This window comes from Arvicanthis niloticus, chromosome 16 (genome assembly GCF_011762505.2).
Source record: "Arvicanthis niloticus isolate mArvNil1 chromosome 16, mArvNil1.pat.X, whole genome shotgun sequence".
Lineage (NCBI taxonomy): Eukaryota > Metazoa > Chordata > Mammalia > Rodentia > Muridae > Arvicanthis > Arvicanthis niloticus.
In genome coordinates this window covers 61,124,458-61,142,619 of record NC_047673.1, presented here as the reverse complement: position 1 = coordinate 61,142,619, position 18,162 = coordinate 61,124,458, and the positions used below count along the sequence as shown (strand labels likewise).

Sequence of the window (18,162 nt, the reverse complement as noted above, 5' to 3'; positions counted from 1 at the left end):
ACAGAGGACCCAGGTTTGGTTCCCAGCATCCATGTGGTGCTTTATAACTACGGGAAACTTCACTTCCAGGGAATCCTATGCCTTCTTCTGACCTCTGTAGGGACTAGGCACAAAGGTGGTGCACAACCATCCATTCAGGCAACACACAAATCTTTTAAGATGTAAGTTAAAATGTAACTTAAAAAAAAAAAAAAAAAACAGAAAGAAATACCAGGGTAGCTGAAGATATGGTTAGTTGGTTAAGGGTGCTTGTTGCTTTTCCAGAGGACCCTAGTTCGGTTCTCACTCACATCACTCACATCGGGGGTTGGGGGCTCATAAGTGCTCTTAACTCCAGTTCAGTGGCATCTAACAACCTCTTCTCTCTTGGGCAGGCATTGGCACGAGCATGGCAGGCATACACACATTAAAAAACAAACAAACAAACAAAAAACCCCCACCAAATGTCAGGCTACAATGTCTGCAAGCAATCAGAACCCAAATCTGTTTTAACAAGCACACTGGGTGGTACTAACACTGCACATGGGCCAAGCTAGGCTTGGGTACCATGGTACTTTGTTGTGTGTCAGTGGCCTGTCCCCATCTCCCCGGAGAAAGTTCAGCAAACCCTAGGCATTAGTAGAGGCTGCTAGAGTAGAGTGGTTAAGACGGTGCAGGGTTTAGCCAAGTTCCGATTCACAGCCCCAGATTGGGAGGGGCAGGGAGCTGAAGCCCAGCGGCCAGGAAGGGAACCCTACTGTCCCTTGGAGTCCCTGCCTCACAGGAGCACTCTGTGCTTTAGGCTCCGCCCTCGAGGTCACTCGGTCCAGCCCACTCCGGTTAGGCTCTACGCCAGAGCCTTCCCCATAAATGCCCCGCCTCCAGCCAGGATTGCCCCGCCCTCTCCGGGTCGAGGCTCCACCTCCTTATTGCAAAAATCTCGGGAGGCCCTGGATTCCCTTCTGCGCACGTGTACTCTGGTCCTGTGTCCTGTCATTGCGCTGGCTGTGCTGCGCGCGCATCGCATCCCTCTTCCGTACTAGTGCGCAGGCACGGCCCCGCCCCCGTTCCTTCGGCCCTCCGGAGGCCGAGTCCGCACGAAGATGGCGGCGCCGCTCGTACCTCTCTCGCAGCAGGTATGGTGCTGGGGCGCGTCGCGGGGCGGTGCGGACGGTGGTTGCCGCGGGAAGGATAAGACGTCGTGGAAGCGCGACTCCAGGGGACCGCGGAGGCGCGCGCTGAAGGCTCGGAAGGCGGAGTGGCGGGGACCGGGCGGCTCTGAAGGTGACAGGCCGGCGCGGCCTGCGTACCCTTGTGCCTCTTGCGCCGGCTACCCCCCCCCCCGAGCCGCAGCGAAGAGGTGATGGGGCGCGGCCGCTGCGCGTGTCTGCTCCTCCTGGGGCCTGGCCAGGCTGTGTTTGTGGGGGGGATGTTCTGCGAGCCGCGTCGCGCTTCGTCCCCGTGGTGGCGGGCGAGGACGGTGGGCTCGCCGCCAGTCTTTGTCTCCCTCGGGGTCGGGCGTCGGGGCGGGTGGTGTCCCAGAGTGGAGTCGCAAGGGGATCCGCGGCACGCCCGCTTCGCCTCCGGCCGCCCAGCCCTCCTTCCCCCTGGAGCCGCTTCCGCAGCTCTGCGCGGTGCGAAAAGCGCGGATCCTACGCCCCCAAAGGTGGGCTCCAGTCTGCGTCCTCAAAGTCGCTGGATGTTTTTCTTAAGCATATCAAACGCCACAGGGACGGACAGAAAAGCCGTGAGAAGGCCATTGTGCTTCTAGGAGAAACATTCATTCATTCATTCATTCATTCTTCAGCCCCCCTCTAACGTGCTTGGGGTCAGGTGCTTGAGAGCTCAGTAGTCTCTCACTGACAAGGTCTCTGGTCTCCCGCAGGTGACACCCCTAAGAATTAGAAAGTACTCCTGTCCTGCTAATTTGCCAAATTACCTGTTTGTTCCCCACAGCATAGTATATACACTTTGCTAAATCACGGGGTCATGGTTACCAGTGAGGAAGCATTTTATATCCAGATCTCGGCACCAACTCTTCCAGAGTGTCCTTGAAGCAAGCTCTTTAGCCTCAGCTAAGTTACCTCATTTGGAAAATAGAGCTGTAAAATGCATTAGCAGAAAACTGGAGAGCACATTTTGCCTAACATATGGGAAGCTCTTTTGTTACCATCAATAAGTTTGGGTGTTTGGGACTAAGACCACAGCAAGTATGAATGCCAAAGCCAGTAAGAACTGCTTGGCAGGCTGATGCACCCAGGCCACCTGGTCTGAAGGAGAGGGAAATGCAGGGTGGTTAAGTCCTGGAAGAACCAGCCACTCAGCAGCCTTGACACTATATTAACATGTGGAGACCAGTGGTTATTAATTGACATGTTCTTAAAGCATCTGTGATTGTCCTTTGTAAATGGTTAAGGACTAGACAGGAGGTGTGTATTGAGATGGAGCCTTACAATGTCACCCAGGCTGGCTTCCAGTTCCTGGCCTCTCTGCATCCTCCTGCTCCAGGCTTCCAAGTAGGAAGACAGAGGACCAGCTGTGGGTGTCCACCTCTTTCCTGACAGGTTCTCACTGGCCTGTAGTTCATCAGTTAGGCCAGCCTGGCTAGTCACCAAGCCCAGGGAGCCTCCTGTCCCTTCCTCCCCAGTGTAAGTACAGTGCACCCTGTGGCACTTTGATGTGAACTCTGGGGATAGAACTTGGATCCTCATGCTTTCAGGACAAGCATTTTACTAACTGAGTTGTCTTCAGTCCAGTCATTACCTCCAACTTTTTGAGGAAGGTCTTTTTAAATTATGACTAATTTTTAAAAGGCTGTCAATTTTTTTTCAAACACCAGAATATCAAGGAAGCAGTTTCTGGTGGTATAATGTCAACTCTCAGCTAGCACTTCAGTAACAGGTCTAGGCTAGCCTGGGCTATATAATGAGGCTCTTGGGGCGGGGTGGGGTGGGGTGGGGAGCTCTATTTTACTGGTAAACTAGTTACAGTAGGATGGTGTTTTGTCATACAGAGATGACAGACCTTGTTAGAACCTCCTGGAATAGAATCCTGATTCTTCTTCCTCATGTTCTCCATGATGTGGTCAGCTTTCTGTTCCTTACATACCTAGCTGTGTTGTCTGTCATGGTGTCCCTGAAGTCTATTCCTTGAAGCACTGTAGCCTTTTCTTCTCTGGTTCAGTTCCTGGTTCCTTCTCTTCTTTCAGCAGCAGCTCAGATATCATCCTTCCCAGAGGCCTTTGCTAGTCGTGGCACACAGTCATGTGCACCTCGTACAACACTATAGTTCTCTCGTTGTCCACAGGACACACTTGTGTGTCTGTTTGCTGTTTCTGTGTCAGACATGTTGCCAGTGGAAAGACACTCATAAAGTGTCACCTAAGTGGGCATGGGGACTGTGACTGCGCCTGTGTGGGATGGATCCGTGGGTGGGAACAGGAGTTGAACCAGTAGTTGAGGAGACATGGCCTGTTGTGGCTCACAAGTTCAGGTGCCTTCTGAGCTGTTTTCCCTCCACCCTCCTGTTTTGTGGTGATTCTTTAATTTTTTTGTATTTATTAATTTATTCCTGTATGGGGGGTATGTACCATGGTGCATGCGGTGGTCAAAGGACAATCTTTCTGTGTAGCTCAGGCTGACCCCAAACTTCTGCTGAGTAGCCTGTCTTAGCCTCTAGAGGACTGTGATCACAGACCATGCGTGGTTGCTTCCTACCTCCTGGTTAGCAGGAAGCCTGGCTCAGGACCCCCACACCTGCTTTTACAGAGGCAGTGTGCTAAGGGTTGGGTTCTGGGTTTCACACATGTTGGGCACTACTCACTGATCAATCCTTACATTTATGTGTGTGAGTGTGTGTGTGTGGAGGTCAGAGTACAACCTGGGAGTTGATTCTCTTCTTCTAACATGTGGGTCCTGGGTATCAAGTAAGGTTGTCAGGCTTGGTGACAAGTGTCCTTGCTGAACCATCTCATTGGCACTAAGTTGCCCAAGCTGACTTTGAACTCATGGCAGTTCTCCTGCCTCACCATCCTAACTGCTGGGACTACAGACCTGAGCCATGCGCTCAGCTCCTTTACCTGCCCCTTTTTGTCTTAAGATTTATTTATTTACGTTCATGTGCATGTATCTGCCTGAGTTATTTGTACCAAGTGTGTGCAGGTGCCCATGGAGGCAAGAGGATGTCAGATCCCCTAGAACTGGACCTTGATGTGGGTGCTGGGAACTGAACCTAGGTCCTCTGCAAGAGCAGTAAGCACTCTTAACTGCCGAGCCATCTGTCCAGCCCTCTGTGTTTGGACTTGCAGCTCAGATATAGATGTTACTATTACCCAGGCCTTTAGAGCAAGCCTAACAGCTCACATAGGATCACAAGGGAAATAGAGCATAGAGAATTCTGGGATACCGTTTGCCTGAGGTGTTCTGGACAGAAGGCTGTGGTGTAGTTGAGCCTCCAGCCACAGGACCAGGGAGAGTCCTTGCTCCTTTTTCTTGTCAGCCCCAAGGGATATTTCCTGTTGCCCTCTGTCTGCTCTCTTCTCCTCAATCCCATACTGACCTGCCTCACACCAGATTGCTTATGAGTGGCAGCTAACCTCCAGGCCCCCTTTCTCTTTCAGAGGTTCTGGAACAGAGCCTGAACCTTTACACACAGCCTCCTCCTGTGTCCACTCTGTTTCCTTCTCTCCTCAGGGTTTTTAGGCTTCCCCTATCTCTCTGCCCCCCTCCCTTCTCTTTGCTCTCTGGTCCCAACCTCTATCCTCAGTACTCTAACCTGCCTCCTGCAGACTCTGACACTGTTTGCCCCTCTGGGGACTGCTGGACTCTGGAATTGCCACTTCCTAAACTTGGCAGTTCTGCGGGGCACTGGGTCCTAGGCCTGTCGTACTATCAGTCTTGAGTTTTCCATGTCCTCCTGCTGTCACCCTGGGATCTTCTAACTACTATTCCTTGGCTCCAGAACCTTTCGTGGCTTGCATTCTCCTCACAGGGGGTTAGGTGTGTAGTTCTGTGGTAAAGTACCTGCCCTCTCAAAGTGAGTCTTGGCCTTGTGAGCTAGCACCCCACAGTCCTGTTCTGCTTCTTTCTGGCCCCACCTGACCTTGCTGACTGGCCTTGCTATTCTGGTCTCATGTCCTGACCCCTGGTTTTTCACTCACCAATGTTGATCCTGGTGCTGTGGGGTACTGGTAGTCTGCTGACTTCCCTTTCACCCTCCTGGACCTGAGATTTCATTCTGCCCATTGCATCTGTGGGTTCTTTGTTCATAGTAAGGGTGCCCTAGGCTATCCAGCTCCCTGTGGTATCATTTCTTATGTCCAGGGGATTTGGTGACACTTTCATGAGCCACAATCCATGGTTGCAGGTCCTGATTGTTTCTGGTGCTCTGAATGAAGCCCAGGCGCTTGCATGTGCCAGGTAGTGCTTTATTGGCAAGCTATACCTCCCAGCCCCTGTAAAAAGAATCTCTTTATTGGATGAGAAGAAGCTGAGACCCATAGTAGTCAGGTGACTTGTGAAAGTCCCATAGCCATGGGTGTCACATTAGAGTTAAGCCGTTGGTTGCCTGCTGTGGAGCCCCCTCCCATCCCCTTCCTCCTCACAGCCTGCTGAACACCCTGCCTAGAGCTCTGGCCAGGCTAGTGTGTCTGGAATGCATGCAGAGGGCCTAGGGACATTCATTTGTCCCCTTGTGCCTGTGCTGTTTACAAGGCTCTTTTGGAAGGCTGGTGACTGTGCCATTGCCTTGATGGACAGAGGGCAGGGTAGGGGCAGATTTGGCCTCTACTGGAGCTCCATCCAGAGTCCCTGGCTGCTTTGTTGATCTGCAGTGCCTGCTTTTTGCTGACTCCTGAGGCCATGTCAAACAAGATCATATGCTTTCTCCCTCAGCCCCAGTTCCCATGACTATCTTTGAGCCTGGGTCAGCTGCTCTGAGAAGCCAAGTAACTGTCTTTACATGAGGTGGATCTGGAGGCTGAGCTTCACTTTGGCCTCCTCAGCTTGGCTTCACTGGAGCAGCCAGCGTCCCTATAGAAAGCTGTTGTATGCAGTGCATCTAGGCGGTCAACCTATCATCCAGCATTAGGGAGGCAGAGAGAGGTATTTCTTTGAGTTGAGGACCAGCCTGGTTACATGGTTCCAGGTGAGGCAGAACTACATAGTTAAACCTGACTAAACAAAAACAGTAAACAGAGATGGTAGGAGGAAGGGAGGGAGGGAGGGAGGGAGGGCGGGCGAGCGAGCGAGCGAGAGAGCGAGCGAGCATGAGTGTGGGTGAGTGCACCAGCGGGCTGGGTGTCTGAGGTTAATCATCTTGGACACCCTGGTCTTTGTTGTGGTTGCTGACTGTGTAGAGGGGTAAGTTGAGGTCAGAACCATCTGGTTCCTGGCTGGGTTGTGCCTGGCAGCCTCACCTGGCCTGGCTCTCTGACCCAGCTCTTTGTATTGTGCTGCAGTTTCCTATCCTGGAAGGATTGTTTTCAGACCAGTATGCCATTGATATCACTGGCTGTTTGCAGTGACTGTCTCTCAGCATACCTGCTTATTGCTTATATCCTCATACTTTTTTTATTTTTTTAATTTTTTTTTATTTTTTTTGTTTTTGTTTTTCGAGACAGGGTTTCTCTGTGTAGCCCTGGCTGTCCTGGAACTCACTCTGTAGTCCAGGCTGGCCTAGAACTCAGAAATCCGCCTGCCTCTGCCTCCCAAGTGCTGGGATTAAAGGCGTGTGCCACCACCGCCCGGCTCCTCATACTTTTTTAAAGAACATTTTTATATTTGTGTGAGTGTGAACATGCCACTACTGTGTGTGGTGAGAGGACAACTTGTAGGAATCACTTTTCTCCTACCTTGTGAATCCAGGGCTGGATTCTGCCTGCTGAGCAGCCGTCTAGCCATCTTTATGGTCTGTATATATTGTATGCATTTGGGGGAGAGGGAGGGTTAAGACAGGTATTTTATCCAGTCTGCTCCTGAACTTGCCATTCTGCAACCTCAGCTGCCTAGCACCGACCATACTTGGCTTCCACACTTCTTTGTCACTGTAGGTGACTTAGGGATGGCAGGAGGAAGGTGTTTTGATAAATGGCAAGCTGGTGTGTGCCCGGACTGTAAATGAGTCCTAGACAAAAGCTGATTAGGTGGCTGCTTGTCTAGAGGCTGGCCTGAGGCCAAGAGTTACAGGGAGAGTGACACCTAGTCACTGTCTCAGGCAGGGCCACAACTTGCCACTGGACAAGGTAGTGACTCCAATGGTCCAGGGCATGATGGACTCCACTCCCTGTGGAGTTTAAGCTGTTAGCTACTGTGTCTGATGTGGGCTTAGAAGCAACTGTGCTTGGTTTGCTGTAGGAGTGCTGAGCCAGAGCCTCCTTCATGGATTCTAGGCTAATGCTTTCCTCTACTCTCCATCCTCAATGATCCCAGCAAGGTTCCAATTGCACAACAGTTGGGGCCTCAGGCCCCTGCTGCCTCATCTATGGGAGAGCTTTCACCCTCTTACTGACTGAAAGCAGTGAGAGACACAAGAAACCCTGCCTGAGAAGGGCTGCCCCCATCAGTGGGTGGCACACCAGGGTTCCCATACCTAGCACTACCTGCCCTGTGGGCTGCCCTGAGGCCTTGGCTTGCAGTGTCCTGACTGGAATACCCATCTTTTTCCTCTCTGTTCAGCTGCTCTGCCTGCCTCAGCTAAGCTGTCTCTTCCTCCTCTTCTTCCTCTTCTTCCCCTTCCTCCTCTTCTTCCTCTTCCCCTCTTCCTCATCTTCTTCTTCCTCCTCCTCAGGAGAGCCTTTTCTCACAAACAGCTGGCTAGTGTGATAGACTGACTGTGCTTTGCTCCATGTCTGTTTGTGATTTCTATATTATCCTAAATTCCCTGTCTCTTTGTCTCATTTAAAACAAACAAAACATATCTTGAGACAGGCTGTCATGGTGCCCAGGCTGAAATGACCTGAGTAGAGGATGTGACATTGCAGTATGATCTTCCTGCCCCTCCCTCCCAAAGTGGGGATGACAAGAACGTACCACTAAGACTGTGCTCTACCAACTGAGCTATAGCTCTGATCTTAAGAAATTTATTCTGAGGGGTAGAGAGATGGCTCATCGGTTAAGAGTACTGAGTGCTCTTACAGAGGACCTGGGTTTAATTCCCAGCACCCACATCGCAGCTTACAACTGTCTGCAACTCCAAGATCTGACATCCTCACACAGACATACATGCAGGCAAAACACTAAAGCGCATAAAATAAAAATAAGTTTAAAAAAATTTTATTGTGAGGCATTGTGGCTCAGGCTGTCCTCCAAGTTTTCACCTTCTTGCTTCAGCCTCCTGAGTAGCTGGGTGGCCACAGCAACCATTGTTCTTGGCTTGGAAGTTCCTAGGTAGAGTGATTGATCCATGATGTATTACCTCTCCCGCCCATGCCTTATTATTCATTCTGTATCCCAGGGTGTGGCTGCATGTTCTGTGCAAGCTGACAGAGGAGTCCCGAAACCCTGAGTGGAGCTGGGTGGTGTGCACTGCCATGGGGCATGCAGGGCGTGGGTGTGCAGTGTCAGAAACACAGTCCAGAGGAAGCAGTAGGAAGCAGTAGGAAGCAGTAGCTGTGGACCTTGAGATGCTTTGAGATGCATAAGGCACTTTTCACCAAGTCTAATGATTTGAATCCAGTTCTGGAAGTCACATATAGGAGAGATTTGGGGCTGGAGAGATGGCTCAGCGGTTAAGAACACTGCTCTTCCAGAGGTCCTGAGTTCAATTCCCAGAAACCACATGGTGGCTCACAACCATCTGTAATGGGGATCTGATGCCCTCTTCTGGTGTGTCTGAAGACAGCTGCAGTGTACTCATATACATTAAATAAATAAATAGATCTTTAGAAGGAGAGATTCAACTCTTACAAGTTGTCCTCTGACTTCCACAGGCACTGTGCCCATGCATGTCCTCCCAGTAAACAAATGAATGAAAGAAGTAGCCATTGGCTATGCATACCAGAGCCTTAAGCTCCAGGGCAGCCACAGGCTACTTCTCCCCTCTGCTTTACCTCTTTGGCACAGATGTCCATTGGAGGGTGGAGAGGGCCTCATCACAGGGAACTAGCCTGCCCTTCCTCCAGCCTCCTAGCCCTTATTTTTTGGGGTTGGGAATGGAAGCCATCAACTTGCACGTGCTAGACAAATAGCTGAGGACGGTTTTCTTTACTGGGAAATGTAAAATTGAAGGGAATGCCCCTTTTGGATTAAGAGAAGCCAGTTTTCAGGCTGGTATGGGACTGTAGTACTTAGCATTACCCCACTGGGCTGGATGAGCCTCAGGTCATGCCCCCATCTGTGCTCTGCTGGGGTCTGGCAGGCATTTACCTCTTGGATTTTGTTCTCTGGGAGAGGGGGTCTCTAAGTTTGTCTCTTTCACTCCTGCTAGTTTTGGAAACTTGGGATAGGAGCTGGGAGTCTGGGCCTAGTGGGGACTACTGCTCATACTGGACCGTGAGGAATAGTCCTTATCTCTGCCCCTGCAGTGCCAACTCCTGCCGTGTGAAAAATGCAAGGAGAAGGAATGAATCATGAATTCAGAACTTAAGAAGCACCTTTCTCTCAGTTTGGGGCCCAAGGCATAGGGTGGGAGAGACACACTGCCCAGGACAGTGGCTCAGTCCTGGCTGGGGAGCAGTCAGCCCCAGCACTCAGCACGGAAACCATTGTGACATCCAGGGGTGACAGTGTCCTGATGTTTGATGAACCTCATCAGACAGGAAAAGAAAGGCAGGGTGGGGTGTAGCCATTAGTGTGACTGAGGTTGAGCGAGCAAATGTGTGTTAGTTTGTACAGGAGTGCACTAACCTGCCATGGTCTTGTTAGGGTTTTCTGGAATTGATATGGGGCATTCAGTAGAGATAGTCTGAGATGGTGAAATTGTTCTGCCTGCTCCTCTAGTTAGGCAGAAGAGAGGTTGGGTTGTCCTAGGCCTAGTCCACAGTGCTGTGTTCTCGTCATTAGAAATGGTTGAGGTGAGGCTTCATGTTGGCAAGTGGAACTGCAGCATGTGGTGGCCAGAAAGAAGGCACGCTGGCTTTTGTTCTTCCTTGTCTAGAAGTGGCTTTGACCCTGGTCCTTTGACCTGGCCAGTTTACTCCTGTTTGTGTCAGTTGACTAGACAATGGCTCAAGATCCTGGACCTCAGCACCTGCTGTCTAAGGACAGTAGTTGGGCAGTGACCAAGGCTGATGACGCCAGTGAGTGTCCAGAGTGGGAAGGGGGGATGGGCTGGCTCTACAAGGGTCAGGGTGGATGTGAAGAGTCCTGGCAGGTTGGAAGCATCCTAATGGAGGCCAGATACATTCAAACCTAAATCCTGGTCCCTGTGCTCAGGTAGGGGATAGTGGGTTAGGCAGAGATGGAGTCATTATAGGAGAGAGAAGATGGCCCCAGGGGCCATGAAGGAAAGGAGTCTTTCAAGGCCCAGGGCATCCGTGCAGACACAGTGCTGTGCAGAGTGGGCTTCTCTAGAAGGTGGGGGGTGGCCCTGGGTGTGACAGGCAAGCCTGCTGAGCTGAGGTACCCTTTGGGGTGAAAATACCAGGTTTTCCAGGATGCTGTTCAAGAATAGGCAGAGGGGAGGCTGGACTATGATGGGTGGTGAGCATGTAGTGTCTGAAGTCTGAGAAGTCATGGCTTTTGGGTACTGCTGCATCTGTTGACTGTCCCTTGGACACATTGAGTGTGGAGGCTATTTGAAGCAGAGTCGTCCTCTCTACTGCCCTGGGTGCTTATAATGATGTCCTGGAGGAAAGCATCCTGCTTACAGTCATACCTGCATCTCAGCTTCTGGGAGGTTAGTCTTGCTGGGGCTGTAGTCTACGCAGCCCTCTGGTTTGCAGGCCCCTCCCAAGGCTCTCACCCCAGCCTCTCAGCATAGTGTGAACAGCTTTGTTACCTAGTGTGTGCTCTTTTGTCTGATTGAATACTACCCAATCCACCATGTCTCTCCTTGTTATCACCGTTATTTGTTGTTTGGGATGGGGGCTTCACTGTTGTAGCCCAAGCTGACCTGGACCTTCCTACTACTGGGATGACTTGTGTGACATGTGGCTTCTGTGCTCTCTGCTGAAGAGTCCTTGCTTCAGTTTTAAAGCCCCTTACTGTGCCACATGGTCACTGTCTGTCATCCTGGACTCCTTTGTGGGCTGTCCTTCATGAAGCCTAAGCGTTGTCACACACAGTGCATCCTCAGGCTCTGGTTGATGGAATAAGGGAGCAGGGGAAGAGTGGTGGAGCCAAGGCCCTACTTCTCTTTGGGGGCATCTTCTGCACAGGATTGGAGAGGCTTGAGTGGGGGCAGGATAGAAGGGAGTTTCTAGCGACAGGATGACCTTCCATCTAGAGCCATGTGATGTAATGAATCACTACAGCAGAGGACCGCCAGGCTTTGGTGGTGGGTTTTGGAGACTGAGACTCTAAAACATTGTCTAGGGCTAGAGAGATGGCTCAGTGGCTAACAGCACTGACTGCTCTTTCAGATGTCCTGAGTTCAATTCCCAGCAACCACATGGTGGCTCACAACCATCTGTAATGGGATCCAATGCACTCTTCTAGTGTGTGTCTGAAGACAGCAACAGTGTGCTCATATAAATAAAAAATAAACAAATCTTTAAAAAATAAATAAAAGGAGGTCTACTGTCCCAGGGCTGCCCAACAATCTAGGGCTGGGTTAGGAAGGAATCCACATCTGTTGGATGGAGCTATTGGCCCCCCCGCACAGGACTGCTTAGCTGTCTCTTGGTTTTTTGAGACAAAGTTACCTTGGCTCAGGCTTGCCTACACAACTCATAGCCAGCCTCCTGTCTCTTAAGTGCTAAGGTGACTGGCATGTGCCATAATGTCAGGGTGGGACTACTTGCCTTAGTGAGTCAAGTTAAGGTGGTTGGAGGAGCTGGCAGAGGGTGGTGGTTTGAGTAGGTTTGGCCCCCATAGACTGATGTGTTGGAATGCTTGGCCCATGGTGAGTGGCACTATTTGGAGGTGTGGCCTTGTTGGAGGAGGTGTGACCTTGTTAAAGCAAGTGTGTCACTATGGAGGTGGGGCTTTGAGGTCTTAAAAATGCTCAAGCTAGGCCCAGTGTGAAAAAACTCCAGTCTCCTCCTGGCTGCCTTCAGATCAAGATGTAGATCTCTCAGCTCCTTTATCACCGATGTCTGCCTGGATGCTGCCATGCTTCCCACCATGATGATAATGGACTGAACCTCTGAAAGTGTAAGCCAGCCCCAATTAAATGTTGTCCTTTATAAGAGTTGCCTTGGTCATGGTGTCTCTTCACAGCAATGGAAACCCTAACTAAGACACACAGCCAGACAGACTGCTTTAAGGTCTGTTGTCTCAGAAAGCTGCTGCAAGTGATTTTTGCTCTCAGGTCATTTCTTGTAGAGGAGGCTGGGACCCTAGGTTGCCTGGTAGCAATAGATGCTTTCTGCTTTCTTCTAGTTCCACACATGGAGAGAGGGCAAGTAGCCTCTGGTTGGGGTGGGTACACCCAAACTAGGGTGTCTCTAGATCATTCAGCTCATGGAACTGTTTGGGAATCTAAAAATTTTCCTGGCTCCACTGTCTCTCTCTCTCTCTCTCTCTCTCTCTCTCTCTCTCTCTCTCTCTCCTTCCCTCTCTCTCTCGCTCTCTCTCTCTCTCTCTCTTTTTTTTTTTTTTTGGTTTTGTTTTGTTTTGTTTTGTTTTGAGACAGGGTTTCTTTGTGTAGTCCTGGCTGTCCTGGAACTCACTCTGTAGACCAGGCTGGCCTCAAACTCAGAAATCCACCTGCCTCTGCCTCCCAAGTGCTGGGATTAAAGGCATGTGCCACCACTGCCCGGCCTGGCTCCACTTTCTCATTACCTTTGATTGGGCCAAGCATTCAAACACATCAGTCTATAGGGCCAAACCTACTGAAACCACCACCCTCTGCCAGCTCCTCCAACCACCTGTCCTATGGACAGAGAAAGATGGTGCAAGTCCAGAACTCCAGAGAACAGGAAGAGGCAAGCCAGCTACCAAGGAAGCCCTGTCAATATGGTCCCACCACACCGTGTATAGTTTTTCAACCTTTGGTCTTTTTCTGTGGTGCTAGGGATGGAAGCAGGACCTTGAGCTGTGGCGTGGGGCTCCATGTCTTCCCTCCTTACTTTACCAGTGCTTGGCAGCTGTGGCAGCTGTGGCCCAATCTAAGGTATCCCTTCTAAAGTGCTCTGTCAGTCTCAGCAGTCTACTGTCTTGGTCAGTCCTAGCTCCATACTGACCCTCTCTGTCCATTTCTGACTTCAGGAGGAACAGTTCTCTGGCCCTTCCTGCCCTGCATATCTGGACAGGTTTTCTGGTGTACTTCAGGCTGTTGCTGTAGCTGGGGGTACAGATGTGTGCTAGCGCTGGAACCAAGGGCCACAGGCACAGTACTCTTCTTCCCATAAGACTCACCTGCTCAGAAAGACAGCTCTTCAGGGTTGGACAAGAGCCTGGTCTTGGTGGGAAAGTTCTCTTTCAATATCTGCTGGTCAGCAGCCTGGCTGTTCAGGTTCCTGGTAGAGCAGAAGTGCCTAGCCCAACATATAACAAGGACATATGCTTCGCTATGTTCATAGCAGCCTTATTTATAATAGCCAGAAGCTGGAAAGAACCCAGATGTCCTTCAACAGAGGAATGGATACAGAAAATGTGGTACATTTACACAATGGAGTATTACTCAGCTACTAAAAACAATGAATTCGCGAAATTCTTAGGTAAATGGATGGAACTAGAAAATATCCTGAGTGAGATGACCCAATTACCAAAGAACACACACGGTATGCACTCAATAATAATAATAATAATAACTAGTAATAGTAATAATTGGATATTAGCCCAAAAGCTCGCAATATCCAAGATACAACTCACAGACAGACCACATGAAGCTCATGAAGAAGGAAAACCAAGTGTGAGTGCTTTGGCCCTTCTTAGAAGGAGTAACAAAATACTCATGGGAGCAAATATGGAGACAAAGCATGTGACAGAAACTGAAGGAGGGGCCGTCCAGAGACTGCTCCACCTGGGTATCCATCCCTTGTGCAGTCACCAAAGGTAGACACTGATGTAGATGCCAGGAAGTGCATGCTGACAGGAACCTGATAAAGCAGTCTCCTTAGAGGTCTGCCAGAGCCTGAAATATACAGATGTGGAACCATTGAACTGATCATGGGGTGCCCAATGGAGGAGTGAGAGAGAAGACCAAAGGAGCTGAGAGCGTTTGCGGCCCCATGGGGAGAGCAACAATACCAACCAACCAGAGCTCCCAGGGTCTAAACCACCAGCCTGGGAGCACTTAGGGAGGGACCCATGGCCCCAGCTGTATATGTAGGGGAGGATGGCACTGTCAGGCATAGGTGGTTGAGGAAGTTCTTGGTCCAGTGAAGGCTGGACGCCCCAGTGTGGGGGAAATCATGGGTGGGGAGGTGGGAGTGAGAGAGTTGGTGGGGGCATATCCTCATAGAAGTAGGAGGAAGGGGGATGGGATGGGGGTTCCTGGGTGGGGGGGAAATGGGGAAAGGGAATTACATCTGAAATGTAAATAAAATATCCAATAAAAAATTAAAAAAAAAAAAGTGCCTGGCCATGGTCTTCTATACAGAGGCCTGACACGCTAGAAGGATAGGAAGGGCTGAGTGACAGCATAAGCTCACCACAGGTAGCCACACTCTGCCATCTCTGCACCAGTCTTTCCGAGCCCCTCATTCAGCCACATGCACAATCTTGGTTTTGCTTTTCATTGCAGAGTCAGAGTCTCACTATTTGGTCTCCTGTGTGGCCCAGGCTGACCTGGAGCCCCTCATTTCCTGTCTCAGTCTCACCTCACTGAGATGAAGGCAGGTACCACCATCCCAGCTCAAACGCATTTCTTTAATTCCAAGGTCTTTGTTTGCTTGTTTGTTTTTGAAATGGAATTGCAACTGGCTGAGGGTGACCTCTAGCTTGCTGTGTAGCTAAAAATGACCTTGACTTTGGCTTTAGAGTTGGGGCACATGAGTGTGTGCATGTGTGTGCACAGACACAAAAAGAAACAGTGAGATGGTTGTGGTCCTGTGTACCTGAACAGTGGTCTCCTTCTCTCCCCCGCTCCTGCTTCCCTCCTCCCTCCAGTTCCTCAGCAACCAGCAGCTGGCTGTTGCTGTGGCGTTAACCTGCTGGTCAGATAGCGAGCAGTCACCTTTTGGGACTGGCCCCTTGTGCTCAGTCTCTGGTTGCTTTGTGTGGCCATAGGGTCTGTGTGGTGGTTTTCTAGATTATTCTGTTATCCTATTGCATTTGTATGTTTTGTGTTTAAGTCTATGGTACATTTTCACTTTAATTTTTGTGTGTACCTGAGTGTGTGCAAGTACATGTGTGTGCTTACGCACATGGAGGCTGGGAGAGTAGTGTTGAGTGTCTCCTATTGCTGTCAACCTTGTCTTTAATAATTTTTAATTTTGTATCATGTATGATGCTTGTCCACAAGACTGTCACGGTGTTCTTGTAGAACTTAGAGGTTAGCTTCTACCTTGGAGGGTTCAGGGATCAAACTGAGGTTGTCAAGGTTTTGTGACAAGTGCTCTTACTGGCTGAGCCATGTCACTGGCTCAACCTCATCTTTTGAGAATCTCTAATTGGATCTGGGGCTCCTAGATGGCTACAGTGGCTGCCCTCTCAGCTCTGGGTCCCCACATCTCCGTCCTAAAGGTACAGATGTATTCAACTACACCCTGCTAGGGATCTAAGTCAGGTTACCACACTTGCACAGCAGGCGCCTTACCACCGAGCACCTCCTCAGTCTGGGGCTGTGCCTAGCTCCCCCTTCCCTGTCCCTTTCCCTCTGCCTCCCTCCCAGCTATATCTTGGCCTTCAAGTATGTTCTTTTGGAGGGGGAAGTGCTGAGCCTAGACTCCCCTAGAGCTAGTAATTCCCCTGCCTCAGCCTCCAAGGACTGGTATGACTGGCTTGCCCTCAGGCTGTGTCTAACATGCTCCATCAGTGTCTGCCGAGTTGACTCTCTGGGAGCCATGGTGTGGCTTCCAGCAGACAGATGGACACATGTAGGCTAATGACAGGGTGCTTTACACAGAAGCTCTTGTTGGAGAGTGGAGGCCCAGGACTGCTGCAGCATTGTGCAGTTTGGGGGTTTTTAGCAGTTCCGTGCTCAGCAGCTGCCCCAGGGGCATTTAGTTTTGGTTTCTCTGCTGACTCCTGACACCCAGAATCTTTGCACTCTTCTCCATCTGTGTCTTTACTGGAATGGCCCTTGTGTGTTTACCTCTCATTGGACTGTGCTTTGCAGAAGGATGAATGCTCTGTAGACACCCTGAGCCCCTTGTCTCCCACTCTTCTGTGAGCACTTGAATTCGGGCAGCTTGAGTTAGTCTTTCACTGTAGTATCAGGTCATTTTAATTTGTCATTTCAGTGCTGTGGATGGAACCTGGTACCATATATGTACCATATGCTCAGGAAGTATGGCTGATGGGAACCTGGGTCGTGACATGCTCAGTAAACATTGGGGATGACCGGCCTGGATGTGCAGCCTAGGTTCTGTACACGTGCAGCAGGCATCCCAGCTTCTCTGTTTTCTATCCCCGAATTCTAAAGATTTTTCCTAAATGTTTTGTATTTTTACATTTTATACTGAATGAAGTCATGATCATTTGAGTTTTTACCTGTATCTTTTATATATGTGACTGGCAGGCCGAGAGCCACTTGGTTCTGTGTTGTTCCAGCACTGTGCTGATGCCGGGCGGTGGTGGTGTACGCCTTTAATCCCAGCACTTGGGAGGCAGAGGCAGGAGGATTTCTGAGTTCGAGGCCAGCCTGGTCTACAGAGTGAGTTCCAGGACAGCCAGGACTACACAGAGAAACCCTGTCTCAAAAGCAAAACAAAACAAAACAAAACAAAAAAACCCAAAACCAAAACAAACAAACAAAACCCAAACAAACACCACTGTGCTGAAAACTGTCCTTCTTCCAGCTACCAAGCTACCTCCCCCTTCCAGCCTTTGGATGAGGCTCCTGTTGTGGCTTCTACTTCTTTTTAAAAAAAAAATTACACTTATTGCATGGAGGTCAGAGAACAACTTGCAAGAGTAGGGGTCAGACTTGGGCGAGCACCTTTAACCACTGGGCCATCTCTCCTGCTCCACTGTTATTAGGCTCCATTGGAACAGGGTTAGAGGTGTAGCTCCTTGCCTAGCATGTGCCAAACTCAAGGTTCCATCTCTAGCATTGCAAACATGGAGGTGGTCGTGTAGGGCAGTGTGGGGATGCCTGCACATCTGTAATCCTAGTGCTTTGGAGGCTGAGGCAAGCCTGAGTTGCATAGTGAGTTCAAGGCCAGCCTTGGCTACATATTGACATCTTGTCTCAAAATGCCAAAATAATAATGATAATATGAGCAAACAGAGCTTAGCCAGTGTGTCTCACAGTCATGTCTAGGGTCTGTTATGCTGCATGGTGCACACTTGTCTTCTGCCTGCTCGTTATATCTCCTTGATTGACATGGCTGCAGAGAGCTGCAGTCAGACACATTAGCCTTTCTTCCTCTTCTGTCTCTTCCTCTGACTTGTTTATTTTTATTTGTGTGTTTGTTCTTGCATGACTTTGTGTGAAATGTACATACAGGCGGTACTTTTGGAGGTCAGAGGAGGTATTGGTTCCCTGGAACTGAAATTATGGCAGTTGTGAGCTTTTTTTCAGGTCTTTGCAAGCTCAGTATTGCTCTTAAGCCATCTCTTCAACGTCTTCCACCATTGATTCCTTAAAAAGGGGTGGGCGACTGACAAGTAGGTAAAGGCACTTGCTGCCAAGCCTGATAACCCTGAGTTCAGTCTCCTGGACCCACAAGGTGGGAGACGAACCTGTCCTCTAAGGGGAGTGCACACACATGTACACAGTTTTTTTAAAGATGTATTAATTATATTTATATGAGTACATTGTAGCTGTTTTTCAGACACACTAGAAGAGGGCATCAGATCCTATTACATACAGATGGTTGTGAGCCACTATGTGGTTTCTGGGAATTGAACTCAGGACCTCTGGGAGAGCAGTCAGTTCTCTTATCTCTTAACCACTGAGCCATCTCTCCAGCCCACGTACACAATATCTATCTATCTATCTATCTATCTATCTATCTATCTATCTATCTATGCT

General features: G+C 49.9%; 1 protein-coding gene across 9 annotated transcripts in view; it reads left to right on the top strand.

Moving 5' to 3' along the window:
- The first annotated feature begins 981 nt into the window (after positions 1 to 981).
- Eps15l1 (epidermal growth factor receptor pathway substrate 15 like 1) overlaps positions 982 to 18,162 on the top strand; it is an 87,130-nt gene continuing 69,949 nt past the window's right edge. For 2 of the 9 annotated variants that reach the window (XM_034520084.2, XM_076914450.1), the window contains exon 1: positions 983 to 1,115. In XM_034520084.2, the coding sequence (XP_034375975.1) occupies positions 1,083 to 1,115 (33 nt within the window). In that variant the 5' untranslated portion in view covers positions 983 to 1,082. Of the gene's footprint in view, positions 1,116 to 18,162 lie in introns of all 9 variants that reach the window. The other 7 variants (XM_034520083.2, XM_076914452.1, XM_034520086.2 and 4 more) reach the window with 5 other exon arrangements.